This window comes from Bison bison, unplaced genomic scaffold (assembly GCF_000754665.1).
Source record: "Bison bison bison isolate TAMUID 2011002044 unplaced genomic scaffold, Bison_UMD1.0 scf7180017864503, whole genome shotgun sequence".
Taxonomy (NCBI): domain Eukaryota; kingdom Metazoa; phylum Chordata; class Mammalia; order Artiodactyla; family Bovidae; genus Bison; species Bison bison.
Window position 1 is genome coordinate 5,686,849 of NW_011495061.1, and position 24,399 is coordinate 5,711,247.

At 40.7% G+C, this 24,399-nt stretch overlaps 2 protein-coding genes across 2 annotated transcripts in view; both read right to left on the reverse strand.

Annotated features, from left to right (window-relative positions):
- Window positions 1–3,057: 3,057 nt before the first annotated feature.
- LOC104980551 (small ubiquitin-related modifier 3) lies at window positions 3,058–3,633 on the reverse strand. The gene has a single exon (XM_010829309.1). The coding sequence runs from the start codon at window positions 3,575–3,577 to the stop codon at window positions 3,263–3,265; it is 315 nt and encodes a 104-aa protein (XP_010827611.1). The 5' UTR covers window positions 3,578–3,633; the 3' UTR covers window positions 3,058–3,262.
- Window positions 3,634–6,647: 3,014 nt separating this feature from the next.
- Window positions 6,648–24,399, reverse strand: part of TMEM9B (TMEM9 domain family, member B) — a 19,330-nt gene continuing 1,578 nt past the window's right edge. Inside the window, exons 3-6 of the mRNA XM_010829310.1 lie at window positions 21,068–21,159; window positions 14,722–14,830; window positions 12,449–12,583; window positions 6,648–8,027 (exon numbers count right to left, since the gene is read on the reverse strand). Of these exons, the coding sequence (XP_010827612.1) occupies window positions 7,872–8,027; window positions 12,449–12,583; window positions 14,722–14,830; window positions 21,068–21,159 (492 nt within the window). The 3' untranslated portion in view covers window positions 6,648–7,871. The remainder of the gene's footprint in view (window positions 8,028–12,448; window positions 12,584–14,721; window positions 14,831–21,067; window positions 21,160–24,399) is intronic.

Below are 24,399 nucleotides of genomic sequence, written 5' to 3' on the forward strand. Positions count from 1 at the left end.
TTAATATCTTCTGCTTCTGTTAGGTCCATACCATTTCTGTCCTTTATCGAGCCCATCTTTGCATGAAATGTTCTCTTGGTATCTCTAATTTTCTTGAAGAGATCGCTAGTCTTTCCCATTCTGTTGTTTTCCTCTATTTCTTTGCATTGATTGCTGAGGAAGGCTTTCTTATCTCTCCTTGCTATTCTTTGGAACTCTGCATTCAGATGCTTATCTCTTTCCTTTTCTCCTTTGCTTTTTGCTTCTCTTCTTTTCACAGCTATTTATAAGGCCTCCCCAGACGGCCATTTTGCTTTTTTGCATTTCTTTTCCATGGGGATGGGCTTGATCCCTGTCTCCTGTACAATGTCACGAACCTCCGTCCATAGTTCATCAGGCACTGTGTCTTCAGATCTAGTCCCTTCAATCATTTCTCACTTTTTTTCAGTTTCTGTATGTAGGATCTAGTTCCCTGTCCAGGGATCGAACCTGAGCCCCTGCATTGGGAGCATGGGCAGAGTCTTAGGCACTGGACCACCAGGGAAGTCCCCAGGGTTCACTCTTGCCTTGTACATCCTATGCAACTTTACAAATGTATAAAGATACATATCTACCATGATAGCATTATATGGAATAGTTTCACTGCTCTAAAGTGTCTGGTACACCTATTCATTCCTCCCTCCCCCCAGAACCTGACAATACCTGATTTTTTGTTTTACTCCATAGTTTTTCCTTTTCCAGAATGTTGTATACTTGGACTCATATAGTATACAGCTTTTCCAAATTGGCTTCTTTCAATTAGTAATATTCATTTAAGTCTCCTCCACATATTTTTGACTTGATAGCTCATTTCTTTTTAGCATTGAACAATATTCCATTGTCTGAATAACATATGATATCATTTATATGGAGAAGGCAATGGCAACCCACTCCAGTACTCTTGCCTGGAAAACCCCATGGATGGAGGAGCCTGGTAGGCTGCAGTCCATGGGGTCGCGAAGAGTCGGACATGACTGAGCAACTTCACTTTCACTTTTCACTTTCATGCATTGGAGAAGGAAATGGCAACCCACTCCAGTGTTCTTGCCTGGAGAATCTCAGGGATGGGGGAGCCTGGTGGGCTGCCATCTATGGGGTTGCACAGAATTGGACATGACTGAAGTGACTTAGCAGCAGCATATGTAGAATCTAAATTATGACACAAAGGAACTTATCCATGAAACAGACACAGATACACAGACATAGAGAACAGACTTATTGTTGCCAAGGGAGAGGAGGGTGGGGGAAGAATGGATTGGGATTTGAGGATTAGCAGATGCAAACTAATATATTTAGAATAGATAAACAACAAGGTCCTACTGTACAGCAGTGGGAACTATATTCAATATCCTGTGATAAGCCATAATAGAAGAGAATGTGAAAAAGTATATATTAATATAGACACACACATATCTGAATCACTTTGTTATACAGTAGAAAATAACACAACATTGTAAATCAACTATATTTCAATAAAATAAATTTTAAAAATATTCCATTGAATGCACCACAGTTTACTGTCTATTCACCTACTAGAGGACTTCTTGATTGCTTCCAAGTTTTGGCAATTAAGACTAAAGCTGCTATAAAAACCCACAATCAAAGTTTTCATATGCATATAATATTTTAACTAACTTACATATTAAATGGGCTTCCCTGGTGGCTCAGACTGTAAAGAATCCACCCTCAGTGCAGAAGACCTTGGTTCAGTCCCTGGGTTGGGAAGATCCCCTGGAGAAGGGAAAGGCTACCCACTCCAGTATTCTTGCCTAGAGAATTCCATGGACAGAGGAGCCTGGCAGGCTATAGTCCATGGGGTTGCAGATATTAAATACTGAAGTATAACTGCTGGGTCACATACTAAGTGTATGTTTAGTTTTATAGGTAACTATCAAACTGTTTTCTAAAGTGGCCATACCGTTTTTATGTCCTCATCAGCAATGAATGAGCGTTCCTGTTGCTACACATCCACACCAAGATTTGGTGTCAGTGCGCTGAATTTTGGCCATTCTAATAGGTGTGTAGTGGTATCTCATCGTTTTATTTTTTTTTTTTTTGACAGAATACCAAACTATATTTACTGTTGACAGTAGTAAAGGACAACAAATAATGTACATATTGGGGAATAAACATAGCAGAGCCACAGACCTCCCGCCTGTGCCCGAACAGCAAGGTACAAAGGAAGTGCAGACTTCTCCAGCAAGGTCTCAGGCGAGCAGGAGATGATGGTGGTTATCCTGCCCAGGTGACCAAAGCAGGCAGCTAGGGGCCATCAGACAAGAGTGAGTCCACACGGAATGGCAACAGGACAACCATTGGAGGTTAACCAAAACAGACCCCAAAATGCACAGAACTGAAATCACACATAACGTGTAAGCTCCATACCAACTTGGGGAGCAGAGCACGGTCCTCGGGGAGAACCCGGGGGCATCTCTCACTTGTAGCCACACTCTGAAGCAGCTCTTTTACACAAAAACAAACCAGCAAAATCAGCAATATTCTATCTTCCTTGTTTACATACAGACCATTGTTAGTCATCAGAAGCAAATACTGGAGGAAATCTGAGGCCCTGGCACTGTGACCACAGCAGACATGTGGGACTTACTTTCTTCTCTGTTAAGAAAAGGGGAAAAGCCCATTTCTGTTGTGTCAGAGCAGCATCACCTGCAGTTGGTGGCAATGGGTCCAGGGCCCAAGACCCTGCCCAGGGCTGTGTTACTGAAGAATTTCTTACGTTTTAAGAAACATTCCAGTATTTTCCCTTCAACTTTACTATGTTCTGGCAAAGCTTACATTTCTAATATTTAGCATTAAAAAAACCTGTGCCCGCAAGAAACAGTAAGTGAAAGTGTATCTCTCATACCAACCATGACCCCAAAACTCGCCCCACAGAAGCACCCCCAGAGTAGTGACATTTCTCTCCATGATTGGAATGAGGGGGGTCAACACCTGGAGTGAGATCCCAGTCTAGACAGAAAGCAGGCATTCAGGCCACAAGCTTGGAGAAATGTCATAGGAGGGAGAAAAAAATGAAAAAGTAAAAACAAAGCCCAAGTCCCTCACCATGCATTTTACCCAAACACAGGTACCAGGTGATGGGCCTCAGGAGGTGGCACTCAAGTGCACCAGAGCAAAGTCCTTCTGGGGAATGTCCTCGGTGTCCGAGCCTCCCTGCTGATGGGTTTGGCCACACATCCACTGTTCAATAGCAAACACAGCACGGTGCCACCAGGGGATGGGGGCTCTAGAGGCCGCTCCCCAAGAGGCAGCTGGCCACCCTGGAGCCCCCTGTCTGCTGCTGGAACACGTCGATGGTGTCCTCGTCTTCCATCTCCAGCTGGGCTGGGGTGTCTGTTTCATTAATTGGTTGTCCATCAAACCTGAATCTAATCTGTCTCATTGACAAGCCCTGGCGCTCGCAGTAGGCCTTCATCAGCTTCCTGAGCAGTGTATGTCTCTTGATCTTGAACTGGACCACGGAGCCATCCTGCCCGGCCACCTTCAGGTTGATGTGGTCATTCTCTGTCTTCACTCCCTCCTTGGGCTTCTCCTCGGACATGGCTGCACTCGGAGGGCAGCGGGACGGGTGAGCGACTCATGCTCTTGGCCCACCGCTGTCCCCTATCTCATCGTTTTACTTTGCATTTCCCTGTGGACAGGCTAGGGGCAGGCTTCCCTGGTGGCTCAGACGGTAAAGCATCTGCCTGCAGTGTGGGAGACCTGGGTTTGATCCCTGGGTCGGGAAGATCCCCTGGAGAAGGAAATGGCAACCTACTCCAGTACTCTTGCCTGGAAAATTTCATGGATGGAGGAGCCTGGTAGGCTGTAGTCCATGGGATTGCAAAAGTCGGACATGACTGAGCAACTTCACTGGTGGACATGTGTTATGGAGCATTTTTTTGACTACTTATCTGCCATCTGTATATCTTCTTTGATGAGGTGTCTGTTCAGGTCTTTGGCCCATTTTAAAATCGAATTTTTTGTCTTATTGTTGAGTTTTAAGAATTCTTTATATGCTTTGGAAGATAGTACTTTGTCAGGTATGTCTTTTACAAATATTTTCTCCCAGTTGGTGGCTTGTATTCTTTTTCTCGACAGAGTCTTTCACCAGAAGTTTTTCATTTTAATAAAGTCCAGCCTCTCAGTGATTTCTTTCTTAATTTGTGCTTTTGATATTGTATCTAGTAAGTCATTACCAACCAAAAGTAAACTAGATTTCCTCCTATGTTGTCTTCGAGTAGTGTAGGTTTTTGTTTTACATTTAGGTCTATGATCCTTTTTTAATTAATTTTTTGAAGGTTGTAAGGCTTGTGTCTAGCTTAACTTTTTTTGCATGCGACTGTCCAGTTGCTCTAAAACCATTCTTTGAAAAGACTTTGCTTCACGGTGTTCCTATTGTTGCTTTGTCAAAGGTCAGTTAACTATATTGAGTCTGTTTCTGGGCTGTCTATTCTGTTCTATTGATCTGTTTGTCTATTCTTTTGCCAATCCACACTGATACTGACTTTATTACTGTAGCTGTACAGTAAGTCTTGAAAATAGGTTGTGTCAGTCTTTCCACTTTGTTCTTCTTAATTAGCATTGTGCTTACTTTCCGGGTCTTTTGCTTATAACTTGCTGGGATTTTGACTGGGATTGTATTGAATCAAGTTGAAAAGACTGACATCTTGATAATATTGTCTTCTAATCCATGAACATGGAATATCTCTCCTATTTAGTTCTAGTTCTTTGATTTCTTTAATCAGTTTTGTAGTTGTCCTCATATACATTTTATCCATATTTTGTTAAGATTTATACATATTTCATTTGGAGGGATACCAATGTAAATGGTAATTGTGCTTTTAATGTCATTTGTTCATTATTAGTAGAAGCAACATTTAGAACTGGACATGGAACAATAGACTGGTTCCAAATCGGGAAAGGAGTACGTCAAGGCTGTATATTGTCACCCTGCTTATTTAACTTATATGCAGAGTACATCATGAGAAATTCTGGACTGGATGAAGCACAAGCTGGAATCAAGATTGCCGGGAAAAATATCAATAACCTCAGATATGCAGATGACACCACCCTTAGGGCAGAAAGCAATGAAGAACTAAAGAGCATCTTGATGAAAGCGAAAGAGGCGAGTGATAAAGTTGGCTTAAAACTCAACATTCAGAAAACTAAGATCATGGCATCTGATCCCATCACTTAACGGCAAATAGATGGGTAAACAGTGGAAACAGTGGCAGACTATACTTTTTGGTGCTCCAAAATCACTGCAGATGGTGACTGCAGCCATGAAATAAAAAGATGCTTACTCCTTGGAAGGAAAGTTATGACCAACCTAGACAGCTTATTAAAAAAAAGCAGAGACATTACTTTGCCAACAAAGCCAACAAAGGTCCACCTAGTCAAAGCTATGGTTTTTCCAGTGGTCATGTATGGATGTGAGAGTTGGACTATAAAGAAAGCTGAGTGCCGAAGAATTGATGCTTTTGAACTGTGGTGTTGAAAAAGACTCTTAAGAGTTCCTTGGACAGCAAGGAGATCTATCCAGTCCATCCTAAAGGAAATCACTCCTGAATATTCATTGGAAGGACTGATGCTGAAGCTGAAACTCCAATACTTTGGCCACCTGATGTGAAGAACTAACACATTTGAAAAGACCCTGATACTAGGAAAGACTGAAGGTGGGAGGAGAAGGGGATGACAGAGGATGAGATGGTTGGATGGCATCACCAACTCAATGGACATGGGTGTGAGTAAACTCCGGGAGTTGATGATGGACAGGGAGACCTGGCGTGCTGCAGTCCACGGGGTCGCAAAGTCAGACACGACTGAGCAACTGAAGTGAACTGAACCGAAGGATAGCAATTGACTTTTGTAAATTAACCTTCTATCCCAAAACCTTGCTATAATCAAATCAGTTATTAGTATCAGAAGTGTTTTTTTGCTTTTTAACAAATTCTTTTGGATCTCCTACATGTTTACAATCATGTCATCTCTAAACAATGGTAGTCCTTCATCTTCTTTCCCTATGTATCTTTTGTCTTACTGCATTAGCTAGGGTTTACAGTATGATGTTGAAAATGAGTAGTAAGAAAGAACATCCTTATCTTGTTCTCCTCTATTTCTAGTTTACTGAGAGTTTTTGTCATGAATGGGTGTTGGATTTTGTCAAATGCTGTTTCTGAATCTATTGATAAGACATGTCATTTTTCTTCTTTAGTCTGTTGATGTGGTGGATTTCATTAATTTTCAAATGTTCAAAGTCTTGCAAAACTGGAATAAATTTCATTTGGTTGTAGTTAAACTTACATCTTTTAATATTAACAATAAAATCAATAATTTTAGGTTCAATTTTGGAGTTTAAAAAGTTTTTCACTAACCAAAAACCCCATATATAGCTCCTAAAATCTCACCCTTATGAAATTAATGTTCTAATAGTAAATACTAATCTTTGCCAAGAATTTCTTAAAACAAGCACTCCTTCATGCATCTTAAATCCCTCAATTTATCCAAATAATATGTGTACTTTCAGAGACCCATCTAAGTACCCATATGTTCTCTCTCTCCCCACAGACACACGCACATAGAGATAATTTAGTACCACTGTTTTATGATTAGACTGTATAAAACAAGTCTTTCAACAGGGTATAATTTGTCTTTATATCTTCAAGTTCATCATACAGCAAAAGAGGGAGGAGAGAAAAGTTGGGATAGATACACTGGTAGATATTTCAAAAATTATTTTTATTGTTACATTTCAAAGAGGATATAGGAAGAAAAGAGCCAGTTATCCAATAACTGCTACACCTTTCAGAGGGAGGCAACCGGAACTCCAGTCCTAGTTCAAAGCCGCACACACCAGAGCCCAAACAGCTGCCTCTCAACCTGACTGGAAGTGCCAACAAATATGTGTATGTCATCAATCCAGGGAGGCTTGGGTTTAAAAGAAACTTTCTTCATCCAAGTGTCCAAGTCCTTAGGGTTTATCCTTAAAGATACTAGAAGATGAGAAAGATCACACGCCAAGACCATGTTTAGTCATTAGACTAGCGAGCAGCCAGTCTGTTCTAGGATGCATTGCATCAGACATCACAGTACATAAAGAAAATCTGTTTTTTGTGAAGGGCCACTGTGCATTTTCAGATCTAATTTACCATAAAGTGCAGCCACAGGCCAACCAGATGTCTAGATAATACAGTCAGTGCAAAAATTCAAATAGGTAAGTTAGCTCTTTGATGAGGCTCAGTTCAGTTCAGTCGCTCAGTCGTGTCCGACTCTTTGCGACCCCATGGACTGCAGCACGCCAGGCCTCCCTATCTATCACCAACTCCCGGATGAGGCTGGCATACTGCAAAATATAAATGAATCTTGAAAATAAAAAGCAAAGTCTATCTCCAAAAGTTTGTTTAGTAAGGTGACTTGAGAAAAGTTTTGTTAAGCACTTCCCACACATCCCTCCCCTCCTCTGCCAAAAACAAAAAATACCACACAAAAACCCTACCTGAAAATTATCTTGAAAACCAAGTCAAAAAATGTGTGGTAAAAAAAGAGAGTGCTTTTTCCAGGTAAAGGACTTCAAGATAATTTACAGGCAGACATATTTTTATTAGTAAAAGTCACAAATAGGAAAAGATTTATTGGCTGACACTGTCTGAGGTGTGTGCTTAAAAAAAAATGCCTTGATTAATACATAAATGAGAAAAGAAAACAACAAGCGTGTTTTTGTTTCCAGTTTTGAATTTTCTAGCAAGAGTTGGCAAAATCAACAGGGTATTAAAACAAAACCCAGGAAAACTCAGTCAATCTTTTTCCCATTGTCTGCCTCATTTCTTTCTAGTCACCGTGAATTCAATTCCCAATTAGCTGAGGACAACATGACGGTCAAAGACGGATTTTCGCTGCTCTTGAACTTGAAGCTTCCAACGCTGCTGGGCATATTCGACCTTATTTAGTACGTTGGCTCGACTGCGGGAGCGGGCCAGCACATCATGGGCATTTGCAAAAGGCTGGTGATCCTGAAAGTGCAGGAATGGAGAACATCAGACGGCATGATCCATGTAAAACACACACGTACAATTGCAGTTATCAGCCACAGAGACTGGAGCAGCTGGACTGTTACACAGACCATCTAATTTAGCCAAGCCTTCTTAGGCACTCAATACCAGAAGCAAGATGAACTCAACTACAGAAATAGGTGATTCAAATAAAACAAGCAATGAGGAGGTATCTGTGCAATGTTCCCATGAGTCACCATTTCCAAAGACATTTCCCTTAAGAAAGAGAAACCAATATAAAGACAGTGGTCATTTATGTTAGAGAAGCCTTTCTTGATGAGCTATGGAAAGAAAATCTATTTGCATGTTAATATCCACAAGTTACAGATAGACAGAGTAGGGCTTTGCCTTGCTTTATTCAATACCATCCAGCTAATCTGTGACTGAGGAAAGACCTGTCTTTTTAATATCCTATCCTGACTCTCATATATATTAGAATTGTTACTTGCCAGCTTGGGACCACATTCATCCCGGGAGATGAGTTGACTGGATCCTATCTTGGTTGGTTTTTTTTATATATATTTACTTACTTTGTTTTATTATTTGTCTGTCCCAGGTCTTATTTGCAGCATGCAAGATCTTTAGTTGCAGCCTGTGGGATCTAATTCCTTGATCAGGGATTGAACTCAGATACCCTGCATTGGGAGTGCAGTCTTAGCCACTGGACCACCAGGAAGTCCCAACTGGGGTGGTTTTAATTTCTTCTTATGCTCTCAACACATACACTTAAAACTTTTTCATTCTCCCCATCCCCTTCCCCAATCTGTAATGGACAGAGAGATAGCTCAAGTCAAGTGCTACAATTACCCTCGATTGCTAAGGACAATAAAGGATTATTACTTCAGCATTTCTGTTTGATAAAGTCTTGAATCTTTCATTGCTGAACACGTAGTAGCTTCCATGTTGGCTGCTGCCTGAGAAGAGAGACTACTGCAGGGTCACCCAGGTATCGGGTAGAAAACCAACCTATCCTGGTCAAAATGAGCCAATACCACTGATGTTTGTCGTCATTACACAGGAAACCACCATGCTAATCTATCTATGAATAAGATATAAACACAGCTGCCCAAATGACAAAAGGCATTCAGCACTAATTTATTGCTTTTGTTTGTCTTTTCCTTGATCTCTTTTTCCTGAACTTGAATAAGCAAAGCTTCTAAATGTTCCAACACAGGAGATAAGTCACAAGTCAGTGCTGTTAAACTTGGCCTCTCGAAAAGAATATTGTTTTGCTTGTGCATGTTTGCCAAAGCTCTATTATATACCCAGGGCAGGAGACAGCATGTCTATGGAAAGCTGTAGATAACTGGATAACTATACATATATATATAACACTATATATAAAACTATATATAGAACTACATATATAACTATATATAAACAGTGTTTTAACACTTGGTCTTCTTTTTATAGCAAGATATTTATATAATGTCAACATTTCAAAGACAGCAAAGAGCTTTCTATAAAGAATCTACCCCTGCCTTCTTTACCAAAATTGCTTCAACTTATCGCTTCATTTAAGTAATATCTTGTACAAACCCCATTCTTTTTTTTAACCTTACAAATGAAAATAACAAAAACAATTCCATAAAGTTCAACTGTTTCAAAGATGTAAGAAAAGAGGTTAGGAAAAAGGAAGACGGATTACTTTATTCTGTTGTTGGATTATTGTATTTCCCATGAAAAAGTAAACCAATCCAAGGTCATCTAATAAATAAGCACAAACACAAGTCTTAGCTCCCTTAACCTTGACCTGGTGTCATATCTTGTCAACATACAGAGTTTGTTCAGGGAGATTAAAATGGCACTATACTATACGAACACAGTGCTTTAATGAACTTGTATATAAAACATTATTACCGTTACTGTTGGTTTGTTTTGGCATAAACAGGACTGGGAAGAGGGATGTGCTTTACCAGCAGAGTACTTCTCAATTTCATAGTCTTTTTATCTACTCTTCAAGGTAAGGGGAGAAACATCTTCTTAAGAAACAAATTAAAGGACTAAACAAACCAGTTAATCCTTTTGGTCTATTCTCCATCAGAACAAGATTGAACTAGCTGCTCGTGCTCATGTATGCCGGGAGAACACACACAGAGGTTTACCCTTTATATATATTTGCTCTTTTTACACCGGATAAAATTACAATAAATTCAAAACATGTTTTAACGTAATGCTTTGATAACAGTAATGGTGTGTCATGGATATATGATACAGTAAATATTGTGACGACTTGCAGTGAACGTCTTAACTATTTGTGCTCTCTGATTCAAAGTGCTCTACACCCAACAAACATGGAAAAAAATAAAACAGAATTTAACTGAGGATTTAACAAAAGCATGTTTAAAGGCACAGCAAGAGTGAAGAACTCTCATCTTGGATTAGCAACAATTGTAGGAATTTAAATTCAACTTCTTATTGTACAGAGTTGTTATCATACATTCATTGCTCTGTTTAGAAAACCTCTCTCTATGCAGAATCAATTTAACAGATATCCAAAAGTCAGCCAGGCCTCTAAAGACAATGTTCTTATATGGTTGACATGTATGTAGGATCAATCCCCGGTGAACAAAATGGTTACTAAGCATAAGGCCCCATCAATCAAATGCCTTTCCTACATGTTTTCATCTACACATTTGTGTGTCCATTTATTTTATGTTCTGTGTATTAAATTAATATTGACAGTGACAGTGTTAGTCACTCAGTCATGTCCAGCTCTTTGCAACTCCATGAACTATATACCTTGCCAGGCTCCTCTGTCCATGGAATTCTCCAGGCAAGAATACTGGAGTGGGTTGCCATTCCCTTCTCCAGGGGATCTTCCCAACCCAGGGATCAAACCTAGGTCTCCTGCATTGCAGACAGACTCTTTACCATCTAAGCCACCAAGGAAGCCCTAATATTGTCTATTCCTAAAATCAGGAACCTGATATTTAATGCTATAAGCAATGTATATAAGTCAGAGCTTTTATCTATGCACCTATAATGAAGTGGTTTGTGTGGTCTTGGACATAACATTTTTATATGTTAGTTCTCAACTGAGGGTGATTTTGACCCCCAGGAACATCTGGCACTGTCTGTGAACATTTTTGATTGTCAGGATTGGGATAAGGGGTGATACTTGTTTCTAGTGGGTAGAGGTCAGCGATGCCATTAGATATCATACAGTGAATACAACATTCATCTGACCCAAAATGTCAATGGGAAACATCATATGTGAATGAAAATTATATGAGAACAGTATTTGAGACTCTAATGCTTCCTGATACGGAAAAGTTACTCATTATGTATTGGCTGAATTAATAAAGGATGCAAGGGGGAAAAGAGGCAAACAGAGGTGTTTCTATGAAAGCTCTTCACAAAACAAAAATGAAATCTTGCTCAAATAAATTGAGTATTCATGATTGATATTCATGAAACAAGCAGGCTCTGTTTGTAGTTATAACTTGAGCCATTCAGTTGGGATCTCCTTTCTCATCTTTTACCAATGGGCCCACAAGCTGTTTCAGAGTAAAAGGACTTTTGACTGTGGTTGGCAAGGGTTCACTCTGGCTTTGGCTTTTGAAATTGATTCCTGAAACTCTACTAAATTTTATCCACTTTAAGAAACATAGTTTAATAAAGTAATCCAAAATACAACATAATTTTCTAAAAAATATTACATATATAAATATAATGATGGAATAGTGGAAAATTTGGAAACAAACCCAAATAATGATAAAGACATACTAAATAACAAATTATGGACTATGTCAATTTCTCAGTAGTTTTGAGTGATATAATATTAATTATATATACAAATCTGAATGTGCTTTAAAGATAGGAAGAGAATCAGGAGTGATGGTTTTATTTTTCTCTAGAGTTCAAGACCACAGATTATTTAAAGAACGAGTAAAATAGGAAATACAAAACATCAGCAAGTTATCAAGCTGCTCTTCATTAAGTAAAGAACATCATGGTTTTCATGCTTCCCTAAACTAAAGCTTCTTTGCCTTTCAAAATATTTGGTGATGTTGACAGGAAAGGTGGTAGTTTAGGTTGGAGCCTGGGGAGAAAACTATCTCAGATGCTTTCCTCAACATAAACAGGAAAAGGTGATGAAAACTGTGCCCCTGATACAGAAAACAAAGCCTTGTACAGCGCACTCACCGAGGATCATCCGTCCAAGCCACCATATTTACGGCTTTACAGAACAATTTCCTCGTAGAGACACATTCATATTAGACCCGCCTTTGGTTTCTCTGGTTGAGGATGTGCTCCAGCACATGGACGTTTATACGGAACTACTCTTCACCTGCACTTTACATCAGGTGATGACAGAGCCTGGCATGAGACTTAACAGATGACAGAGACTTAACAGTGAGGGCACGCTAAGAACTTACCCCAACATCATCATCGCTCTGTATCAACTGTGAGTGTCCAAACAGGCGTCTCTTCAGTATGGGCTCAACCAGAGTAAGATATACCATGTACAGAAGTAGAAGGCCCAAAATGGAGAGATAAATTATAATGGTAACCTAAAGGAAATTCAAAATAAGTTGCATCTCTATTCAAGCCAAGAAATCAGAATTTTGTATAATAATACTAAAGCCACAGTCAAGACTGACCCATCTGCTAAGCACACAGGATTTCTATACAAACCAGATTCCAACATAAGAAACAAACTCAACTCTTCACCAAAGTATTCTTTATAGAAAAAGAGGAAAAAAGCATTTTTTTGTCTTTGAGGCCTCTCCATCTTCACCTACTACTAATCACTGCTACCACCGCCAGCAAAGCAGTTTTCCTTTTTCACCTGAATACAGTGTCCTAGATCCAACAGCACTGCAGTACAGACCATTGCATTAGGAACCCTAACAGAAAATGCAACTTAGATGAATTTCAACAGCATACCAGCATACTGTTTTAGATCAATTCAGACATACAAAAGTACATTTTAGGCACAAGATTTTCTTGCGATCTTAATTTGTGGGGTGTCAAGCAGCAGAGTGTGACACCTCCCACTAGAACAGCTACAGTTAAAGACAGACAATACCAAATGTTAGTGAGGATGTACAGAAACTGAACCCTCATACATCGCTGGTTAAGAATGTAAAATGGTACAGCTATTTTAGAATACAATCTGGCAGACTCTTAAAAAGTTAAATATAAACTTACCTCTTTTAGGAATCTACCTGAGGGAAAGGAAAACATATATCCAAAGCATATACACTGATATTCATAACAGCATTATTCCTAAGGATAAAAACCTGGAAATAATCTAAATGTCCATCAACTGATGAATGGAAAAAGAAAAAGAAAATGTGGTATATTCATGTAGCAGAATGCTATTCAGTAATAAGAAGTAATTAAGTACTGATACATGCTATAGCATGAATAAACCTCAAAAACATTATGCTGTGTGAAAGAAACCAGTCGTAGAAAAGCACACATTTTCTGATTCTATTTATATGAAATGTCCAGATCTAGACATACAAAGCAGAACAGTAATTATCCAGGGCTGAGGGTGGGCTTCTCTGGTGGCTCAGACGGTAAAGAATCAACCGGCAATGCAAGAGACCCAGGTTGAATCCTTAGGTCGGGAAGATCTCCTGGAGAAGGGAACCTGCTCCAGTATTCCTGCCTAGAGAATCACGTGGACTGAGGAGCCTGGCGGGCTACAGTCCACAGAGACGCAGAGTCAGACACAACTGAGGGACTAACACTTTCACTTCAATTTCAGGGCTGGAGGTAGGCATGGGATCAATGATAAATGGGCATCAGGGGTCTTTTGGGGGTAATGGGAATGTTCTAAAACTGGATTTTAAAAAATGGATTTCAATTTGCTAAAATTTATAAAACTGTACACTTAATATGAGTGACATTTGAGGATGCAAATTATACATTAAAATTTTGTTAAAAAATAATAAAGTTTATGATGATTTCTCTACAGGGAGGCATCCTGCTGGAGTAGAAGCTGGATGGTCTACTGGCATCCATATGGCATGGTCAACCACAACAGGAATTCTGCAACTGGCACAGCTGGCCACTCCAGACTCCCCTGAAGCCTTTTTTGTGGAACAGAAATGGGGACCCCATATTAAAACTGGGGAAAAGAACTACTAGCTACCATAATAGAGTAATTGAACTCATTAGAGGTCCAAATTGAGGTAAAAGTGATCTACATTCCATTTCCTATAAGAGATAGAGAAAGAAAATCTTAAAATCCAGCCATGATGTTTCTAGGATAGTGTAGTCATTAAAATATGTAACTTTTTCTAAGAGTTGAGAGGGCAGGAAGAAGGTCTAATTATGCTGCTTTCTCACTAATCTTTGGCATTCGTGGACCAAGGAGAAGCTGGAATGTCTTTTTGGGAAATGCTAATTACACACAGGGCTTCTTTGTGCCATTTCACATTATCACAACCATCTAAGGTGTCTTAATTAATCTACAAAGCATCTCAATGAGACAGGTAGAGAGTAGGCTTATTACTCCTTTCAAAGTGGGGGCTGGGGATAAGGAAGAAGTAGGTAAGAGGGTATTGGAGAAGAGGATGGAAGAGTAATAGTTTAGATAACTAAATAGAATTCCAATGTCCAACATTTTCTTTCCTGTTTAGATACCATCAAAAACTGTTTCAGAAGCAGAAAAGATGGATTTTTTTTCTTTTCTTACCTTGATCGTAACAGAACTTCTTTCTTCATATTTGCATTCACAGCGTAGACAGTATGCTTCTACGTCAGGACCCCGCACAGGCATGGGATCCACAACATGAAGGCAATCACTGAAAAAAAAGAAAGATAAAATACGGTCTAAATCTAACTGGATTTTCTACTCACACTGATCAAAACTTTCCTGAAATCCAGGATAATCACTGAGCTTACCCAATGAAATAAATAAGGAACACATAATCGGTAAGGGAAGTGAAATAATTTCCTCTCAATATTAGCAATTTGGTAAGATCTAACAGTCCAAGATGGAGAAGGAAATGGCAACCCACTCTAGTATTCTTGCCTGGAGAATCCCATGGACAGAGAAGCCCAGCAGGCTCTGGTCTATGGGGTCACAAAGAGTCAGACATGACTGAGCACACAACAGTCGAATAAACCGTTCGGTTCAGTTGCTCAGTCGTGTCTGACTCTTTGTGACCCCATGGACTGCAGCACCGCAGGCCTCCCTGTCCATCACCAATTCCTGGAGCTTACTCAAACTCATGTCCATTGAGTCGGTGGTGCCATCCAACCATCTCATCCTCTGTCATCCCCTTCTCCTCCCGCCTTCAATCTTTCCCAGCATCAGGGTCTTTTCCAATGAGTCAGTTCTTCACAACAGGTGACCAAAGTATTAAGAGTTTCAGCTTCAACATCAGTCCTTCCAATGAATATTCAGGACTGATTTCCTTTAGGATGAACTGGTTGGATCTCCTTACAGTCCAAGGGACTCTCAAGAGTCTTCTCCAACACCACAGTTCAAAAGCATCAATCCTTTGGTGCTCAGCTTTATGGTCCAACTCTCACATTCATACTGACTACTGAAAAACCAAAGCTTTGACTAGATGGATCTTTGTCTCTGCTTTTTACTATGCTTTTTAGATTGGTCATAGCTTTTCTTCCAAGGAGCAAGCATCTTTTAATTTCATGGCTGCAGTCACCATCTGTAGTGATTTTGGAGCCCCCCCAAAACAAAGTCTGTCACTGTTTCCATTGTCTCCCCATTTATTTGCCATGAAGTGATGGTACCAGATGCCTTGAATTTAAGTTTTCTGAATGTGAGTTTTAAGCCAACTATTTCACTCTCCTCTTTCACTTTCATCAAGAGGCTCTTTAGCAAAGCAGAGAGGGTCTTCTTTGCTTTCTGCCATAAGGGTGGTGTCATCTGCATATCTGAGGTTATTGATATTTCTCCCGGCAATCTTGATTCCGGCTTGTGCTTCATCCAGCCTGCCATTTTGCACAATGTACTCTGCACAGAAGTTAAATAAGCAGGGTGACAATATACAGCCTTGACGTACTCCTTTACCAATTTGGAACTGTTGTTCCATGTCCAGTTCTAACTGTTGCTTCCTGATCTGCACACATATTTCTCAGGAGGCAGGTCAGGTCTTCTGGTATTCCCATCTCTTGAAGAATTTTTCCACAGTTTGTTGTGATCACACAGTCAGAGGCTTTGGCATAGTCAATAAAGCAGAAGTAGATGTTTTTCTGGAACTCTCTTGCTTTTTCAATGATCCAACCATGCTATGCTATGCTAAGTCACTTCAGTTGTGTCTGATTCTGTGCGACCCCATAGACAGCAGCCCACCAGGCTCCCCTGTCCCTGGGATTCTCCAGGCAAGAACACTGGAGTGGGTTGCCATTTCCTTCTCCAATGCATGAAAGTGAAAAGTGAAGGTGAAGTCGCTCAGTCGTGTCTGACCCTCAGCAACCCAAGGACTGCAGCCCACCAGGCTCCTCCGTCCATGGGATTTTCCAGGCAAGAGTACTGGAGTTGCGTGCCATCAACCATAAAGACACATATGTAGCAGCTATTTTTCAAAAGTGCTATTCACAGTTAAAAAAATGCACTTAAAAATCCCAAATGGGACTGAAAGCTACTTAGCAGATAAAGTCATATTTAGACTTGTTCATTTAGCAAGTAAAACTGCTAAACTGATTTAAGGTGATCTGGAGCATTATTCAAACATGATTACCTCTTTTACGAATTAACTAACATTATTTGAACTGCCACATATGGTATATGAATGGCTAATCACACCTAACAGATGGTAAATTATGAAACTCTGAAAACTGAACACTAGAGTAAGAAACAATTACTTTTCTTAAGGAGTCTATTTAAAAAGCATGAAGAAGTAGGTTTAGGACAACAAAAATATTTAAAAATGAAAACATTACCTGGCAACAGTACATAAATAATAATAAAAGGCTGAATGTTTTTGTTGTTGGATGTTGTTTATCTTCTCCCCATTTGCCATTTATGGCTTATGAAAAAGCAATTCTACTCAGAAAATCTTATTTTCTAGAAGTCTGTCAATTCTAGGAAATAATTAAATTCTTACTCTTCACAGCTATTAAGAGCCCACTACTCTGATCCCCTTGAGCAAAGGTAGGCAAAGCTCTCCCGTCCTCCTGCCGGCCCCTCTCGTCATCTGTCCCTTAGGCAATTTTGGCTGCCTTAAGAACCACTACAGCATCCTGTCTCATTCAGGCTTCCTGTCTGTCTCACTCTACCCACCTTCTTGGCAGCACCCAATGCTCCAGGCTGATTCTTTCCTTTTGCCCTATCAGAACATACTTTTTTGTGTTCTGTTCCCTGTGAACTGTGGTAGAAGAAAGAAAACTCAAAACGGCATAACTGATAAAAGTTCCGTCAGTTTTCCTTAACAGGTTTTTTAATTTTAACAAAGGTAGTAATGAAAAAGTAAGTCTCAACTGGCAGAATTTCAAACAAGAGTAAGGTCCCAAACTTATGCCATACAGGTGTGTCGTATCTGTTCCAAACGTACTGAAGACCAGAAATGCATCCAGCTGGATGCAGGCATAAAACAGACAGAGGAAGCTAAATCCCACTGCAGGGGTATCTAGCTCAGAACCACGGAGGGCATGTAGCCCAGAACTCTCAGAGAGCTCACCTGCATGAGGTCAGACTACATGAACAGCTAAAAGGACTGGAATAAAAGGCTCCTGCCTCCTAGGACAGCTATATTTCTGTCTTGCTTTAAATGATTTAAGGTGACCTGGACTATTATTCAGGCTTCCCTGGTGGCTCAGATGGTAAAGCATCTGTCTGCAATGCAGGAGACCTGGGTTCGATCCCTGGGTTGGGAAGATCCCCTGGAGAAGGAAATGGCAGCCCACTCCAGTATTCTTGCATACGAGATTAATTCTTTTATGAATTAACCAACAATAATAAACTGCCACAGTGTGGCATATGAATAGCTAATTACACCTAACAGTTCCCCCCACCTCACCCCACCCATATTTCTTTGAACCTCAGGAAAATGAGATTTATCTCCTATTTAGTTTCCTAGATCAGCTTCAGAAGCCTTAGTCACAATACTTAAGAATTACTTGGGAATCTAAGTATTGAGTATTTCTTTGGAAGTACAAATACAGTTAATAACAAAGAGATTCTGAGTGCTGTGGAGGATGGGAAAGGAAACAGGAAGTTTGGTTCTGTCTAGCCAGTCATTGTAAACACAGAACCCAAATACATAACTCTTATTACTCTTAACTACAGCCACTTTAGGAACTAGGCAACACCTCCCCCTAGTGCCAAAAGGAGGACATTATCAGCTTTGAATCGCACCCCAACATAAACCAGGGATCTCAAACTTTTCTTAAGCTAGACAGTGTAGGTCAGTGATGGAGAAGGCAATGTCAACCCACTCCAGTACTCTTGCCTGGAAAATCCCATGGGTGGGGGAGGCTGGTAGGCTGCAGTCCATGGGGTCGCTAACAGTCGGACACGACTGATCAAGTTCACTTTCATGCATTGGAGAAGGAAATGGCAACCCACTCCAGTGTTCTTGCCTGGAGAATCCCAGAGATGGCGGAGCCTGGTGGGCTGCCGTCTATAGGGTCGCACAAAGTCAGACACGACTGAAGCGACTTAGCAGCAGCAGCAGCATAGGTCAATGAAAAATTAAAGCTGACAACTGGACAAAATGGAGGCCAGGAGGTAAATATATATAGGTATATTTACCAGGAAGTAAATACATTACATTTACCAGGAGGGAAATACTGGTATTTCCTGGTGGCTCAGTGGTAAACCTAACTGCTTGCAATGCAGGAGACCTGGATTCGATCCCTGGGTTGGGAAGATACCCTGAAGAGGGGAATGGCAAGGCACTCCAGTATTCTTGCCTGGAGAATCCCATGGACAGAGGAGCCTGGCAGGCTACAGTCCACGGGGTCACAAAGAGTCAGGCATGACTGAGCTATTAACACTTTCACCTATATATATGTGTGTGTGTGTGTGTGTGTATATATATAGTGTCAGATAAGATGCCCATATATATATATATATACATACACATATATACACACACACACACACACACACACATACACACACATACATACATATAAAGTCACATAAAATACTGGAAGCCTCGGAAGACTATAACATCTTGATTAATCATAACTTGTGTACCCTTCTAAAGCCAGTTAAAAACTTTCAGTGACATCTGTGAACCCAATCAGAGTAAAAGGCTAAGCTGCAGACAGGAAACAAGAGTGAGAAGGAAGAAAAATTCCAAAGCAAGCCTTGTTTTTAGCTGTTTATTTTCAAAGCTCCCTATTTTCACCAGTGAAGTGAAGTCGCTCAGTCATGTCCGACTCTTTGAGACCCCATGGACTGCAGCCTACCAGGCTCCTCCCTCCATGGGATTCTCCAGGCAAGAGTATTGGAGTGGGTTGCCATTTCCTTCCCCAGGGGATCTTCCTGATCCAGGGATCGAACCTGGGTCTCCTGCATTCCAGGCAGACACTTTAACCTCTGAGCCACCAGGGAACTGGTTTTCACCAGTAACCAGGGATAAATGACATGTGAGAGTGAGTGAGTGAAGTCACTCAGTCGTGTCCAACTCTTTGCGACCCCATGGACTGTAGCCCACTAGGCGCCTCCATCCATGGAATTTTCTAGGCAAGAGTACTGGAGTGGGTTGCCATTTCCTTCTCCAGGGGAATCTTCCCGACCCGGGGATCGAACCCGGTTCTCCTGCATCGCAGGCAGACGCTTTACTCTCTGTAAACCTGGAGTAACAAAAAGTCCGTGAAAAGATTAGAGCTAAACACTTGAACAATGAGTTCATTTGCCGCTCAAGTAACAAGTGTCATACTCTATTACTGATAACAGAGTAAACTGATTGTAAGTGCTCAATACATTTGGGAAATTTACAGGAATAACTTATGTGAGTTTTCTTTTCATATAAAATAACTTGCGGATATAATACTTAAAAGAACAGCCATTATCACTTTGTAATACAAGACAGTTTAAAGTGGAACACAGAAGTTCTCAAGAACACACTTACCAAATGTCAGATTAAACTTAAATGGGAACTTACGGACTGAATTTCATGGGAAAAATAGACAACGGTATCAAAAAGCTAAACATGTTCAAAGTCTGCATTTTCTTATTCAAAGTCAGCTTGGAATATTGTAACCGAATGAATTTAATTCTGCTTTCAAACTTTTTGGTCTATTTCACTGTGAAATCAGGTACATGTTACCAGTATTGTAACATCTGGAGCTATTTTTCTTCTATGCCTATCCTGGCAGTCTTCCATTGCAAACCATAAAATGTCCCAGTCCAGGGTAAGGAGCCCACCTATCCTTAAATGACTGCTTCCCAATCATTTTACAGCACGTGTAGAAAAAGCTATCATTTGTAAGGTTCACTGGGATAAACAGAGAAGACTGCTGGTGACAAACCAGTCAGGATCCCAGTCCTTGCCAGATTATATACCAAGGGTTGAAGGGATCAATGACTTGGCATGTCTATAACCTATTGGCCCACCAATTGGTAAACTCTGGTATCTATGGCTCATTCCCACTCCTTCCTGAGCCTTCTGACACTTTTAAACATAGTCTCCTATATCTGACAATATAGCATCAAAACCTACAAGTTATAAAAACTTATATTATATTGTATTATATCTTGTATATATCTGTATTATAACCCAGATAAATGAGGCTTGCTTACATTCAACTGAGAAGCAAGAAGGGCCTAAATTTAAGGGCACACAGAAAGAAGGATAGCTATGGGGAGTTCAGGTGCCACAAACTCAGCCCCACCCCAATGTAAAACCCTCCCTGCCTGGGGCTTTTGGCTACATTCGTTTAGACTTACTTGATACACTCAGGGTCTTACTCTCATTTTTTCAAATGGAAATGGAATTCAACACTTTTGCTTAAAAATAAATACTTAAAAAGAAAACAATACATTGGATGAATATCCAGTGCTAACAGTGACAACCAAAGAAAGAAATGCAACAGGTAATTCAGTAACACAGAATACTTACCAGTCTTTTTGGGATATATTCTTATTATAAATATGCCCAGAATTATCTTTATAGGGAGGACAGATACATTTACATCGGACATCCTCAGAATTCTGTAACAAAATAGAAACTTAGTATAGCTTGTTGACAGTTTATCATCAATATTTTTAGAAACTGCAACTTACACATTTTGTTAAGCATCCCCTGTCAAGTATTCTAAAACTATTCATTTAAATTTTTCAATAACTTTAAGAGATACAAATTTTTTAAAAACCATTGGCAATGCTCATGAATAATTATATAATACATAAAATTATTTTGAAATAATACCTAGTATCTGTGGTTTAATCACATTTTTCAGTCACGTGACAAAATTGTGCTAACATTATCATCATCTATCTGCCAGTAGGAAGACACAGTAGATGGACAGCTGTGCCTGCAAATAAGAATGTTGATTACCGAAGGATTAGGAAATATCAAACTAAAAATTGCAGAACAAGTCACAATTCTACCCATCATCCTTCCACCCTTTGGTATAAAGGCACTGATATGCATAAAGTGAGTTGGGCCAGACTTCTAAAGAAGGGATGAAGTTTTAGAGGCACTCAGCTACAACAAAAAAGGAAGTACATAAAGGAAGTAGCTTGAATGTAGCTGAGACCAGTTTGGTATACTCTTCCCAGGAAACTTTGCTTCTAATCCCTGGGAGACAGAGGACAACTACTGAAAAAGCAAGTTTGAAGAAGTGAAGAAGAGGTGACTACATTTATGAATAGAAGGAGTAGGAGATGCTTTCTCAGCAAAGGGGAACTAATCTCAGAAGGAAGGCAGTGGCTCATTAGTCTCCAGAGGACCCAGCCCAGAACTCCTATATATAGTGGTATGTCTGGCAGAGTTGTTAAGTCATTTACTCATTCAGCAGCTACTTAGCATTTGTCCTATGCCAGAACTTGAGCGAAATGAGGTGGATTCAGATAAGTCTAAGACACGGTTCCTGCCCACAATTAGGACACACCCAAGTAAAGAAGACTGACAAATGCATGGTTACAGTAATATACCACTTAAAGCGATGACAGCGGATATGCAGAAGGTGCCATCAGTGTTTTGAAAATCAGGAGACTTGATGCTGTCCCTTTTTCTGAAGGGAACTGGGGAAGATTTCAAAAAGAAACCTTGACATAAACAACAAGGATCTGCTATAATAACCTATAATGAAAACGAACCTGAGTTATTTTCTGTACACTTGAAACTAACACAGCATTATAAATATTTCAATAAAAAAACAGAATCCCTGACCAAACCTCCCCATCTGTATGCCTGTCACTCATCTTTCCTAGCCCCTGTATTTAAAGGTATTATAGAGTAAAGCTCCAATTTAAAAAATGCAAATATCATTCTCTTTTCTCATCATATTAATGTGAATGCCTTCTGTTTCCTCCAGTAATGAGCCATCTCATCAAGGAGGAAGCACAGGGCAGGTCTGGAGGGTATGGGCATGAAGGGGACTAGAGAGCAGCATGAGGGTAAAGTAAGAGATAGATGGGTTCCAGGTTGGAAATTTACTATTAGTCACCTCCTCAGATGGTGACTGCAGCCACGAAATTAAAAGACATTGGCTCCTTGGAAGAAAAGCTATGACAAACCTAAATAGCGTATTAAAAAGCAGAGACATTACTTTGCCGACAAAGGTCTGTCTAGTCAAGGCTATGGTTTTTCCAGTAGTCATGTATGGATGTGAGAGTTGGACCATAGAGAAGGCTGAATGCTGAAGAATTGATGCTTCTGAACTGCGGTGTTGGAGAAGACTCTTGAGAGTCCTTTGGACTGTAAGGAGATCAAACTAGTTAATCCTAAAGGAAATAAATCCTGAATATTCATTGGAAAGACTGATGCTGAAGCTGAAGCTCTAATACTTTGGCCACCTGATGCAAAGAACTGACTCATTAGAAAAGACCCTGATGCTGGGAAAGATTGAAGGCAGGAAATGAAGGGGAGGACAGAGGATGAGATGGTTGGATGGCATCAATGGATAAGAGTTTGAGTAAGCTCCGGGAGATGGTGAAGGACACGGAAGCCTGGTGTGCTGTAGTCCATGAGGTGGCAGAGTCAGACATGACTGAGCGACTCAACAACAACCGTCCTCTTTGCATTTTTTGAGATAAGATACAGGTGGGCTCCAGTTGAGGAATTTACAGCCAACAAAAACAGGGTAAATAGCCAGTCTTTGTCTCTTACCTGAAGGGACTAATCATGGCAAGGACAAAGTAAGGAAAAAATCCTGTCTGATAAGGGAGATACTACACATGCACAGAAAGGCTCCTTGGAATCAAAAGTCAGAGGATAATTTCAGGCCATAATCAGTCTTGCTCCTCCCAGAAGCCGTCACTTTCAGATCCATCTTGGCTATGGTATGCGTGCACACCCCCAGGGAGGGTCCTGAGACAAATTAACCGGGGGTGGGGGTGGGCCAACAAAGCAAGGTGGCTGGCCGAGGGAAGAAGACCCGGAAAACTGCCCCTTTACAAAGGATTTAAATTTCCCAAAAGCTCGACTCTCTGAGCTTGCCCATGAGCCTTTCCGCATGTACTTTTCTTTTCAATAAACTTTTTACTTTACTCTTTACCTTCTGCCTCCTTGCCTGCTTTCGTTCTTGACTAGACAGGTATGACTAGGGACCCTAGCCCTAACTGTTGGCTCCTGTGGTCCAGTGGTTAGGACTCCCCATCTGTGAAACTAAGATCTGGCTACCAGCCACTGCTGCTGCCGCTTACTGCTATGAGCGTCAGAAACCAAGGGGATGAGAAGAGCCAAGAAATGGAGCAGGGAAGAAGGCCACAACTTCACCTCTCCTATAGTTTGGATCCTCCCTTACCCACTAAATTATCAAGAAAAGAGAAGGCAAAAAAGGGGCTAGGAGATCCTGGAGGGAGTGAGGTGAGGATATGAGGCCGGTGAGAGACTCTGTAGGTCCTTCCTTTTGAGAAAGAAGGCTGCCAGGAGAGGCAAGTTCCTACAGTGGGAAGGGAATCTGTTCAGGGATGAGTTGAGAGGAGTTAGTTCCTAAGAGGTAAGACACCTGTGAGCTGGGGGCTTTCTATACGGGCTTGGGGAATTTCGGAGGGTGGTCCGTGAGGCTGGTGAAGGGGGACGGTAGACTATCAGAGCTTAAGTGTAAAGCTCAAGTTAAAAGCTCTCAGAGTTGGAAAGGCTGTAAAGTTGGAGGTGGGTCCTGTCGGGGCTGGGAAGGGAAATTTAAGGAGCCGGACATGCTGTCCGGGCCCCGTCTGGACCAATGGGGCGGGGTCGGGTGTCAGCGCCGGAGGTGGGAGGGGGTGAGGGCGGGGGCTGTCCGG

Bases quoted from the DNA above. Each gene is read 5' to 3' on its own strand.
- LOC104980551 (XM_010829309.1), bottom strand. From the start codon at position 3,577: ATGTCCGAGGAGAAGCCCAAGGAGGGAGTGAAGACAGAGAATGACCAC.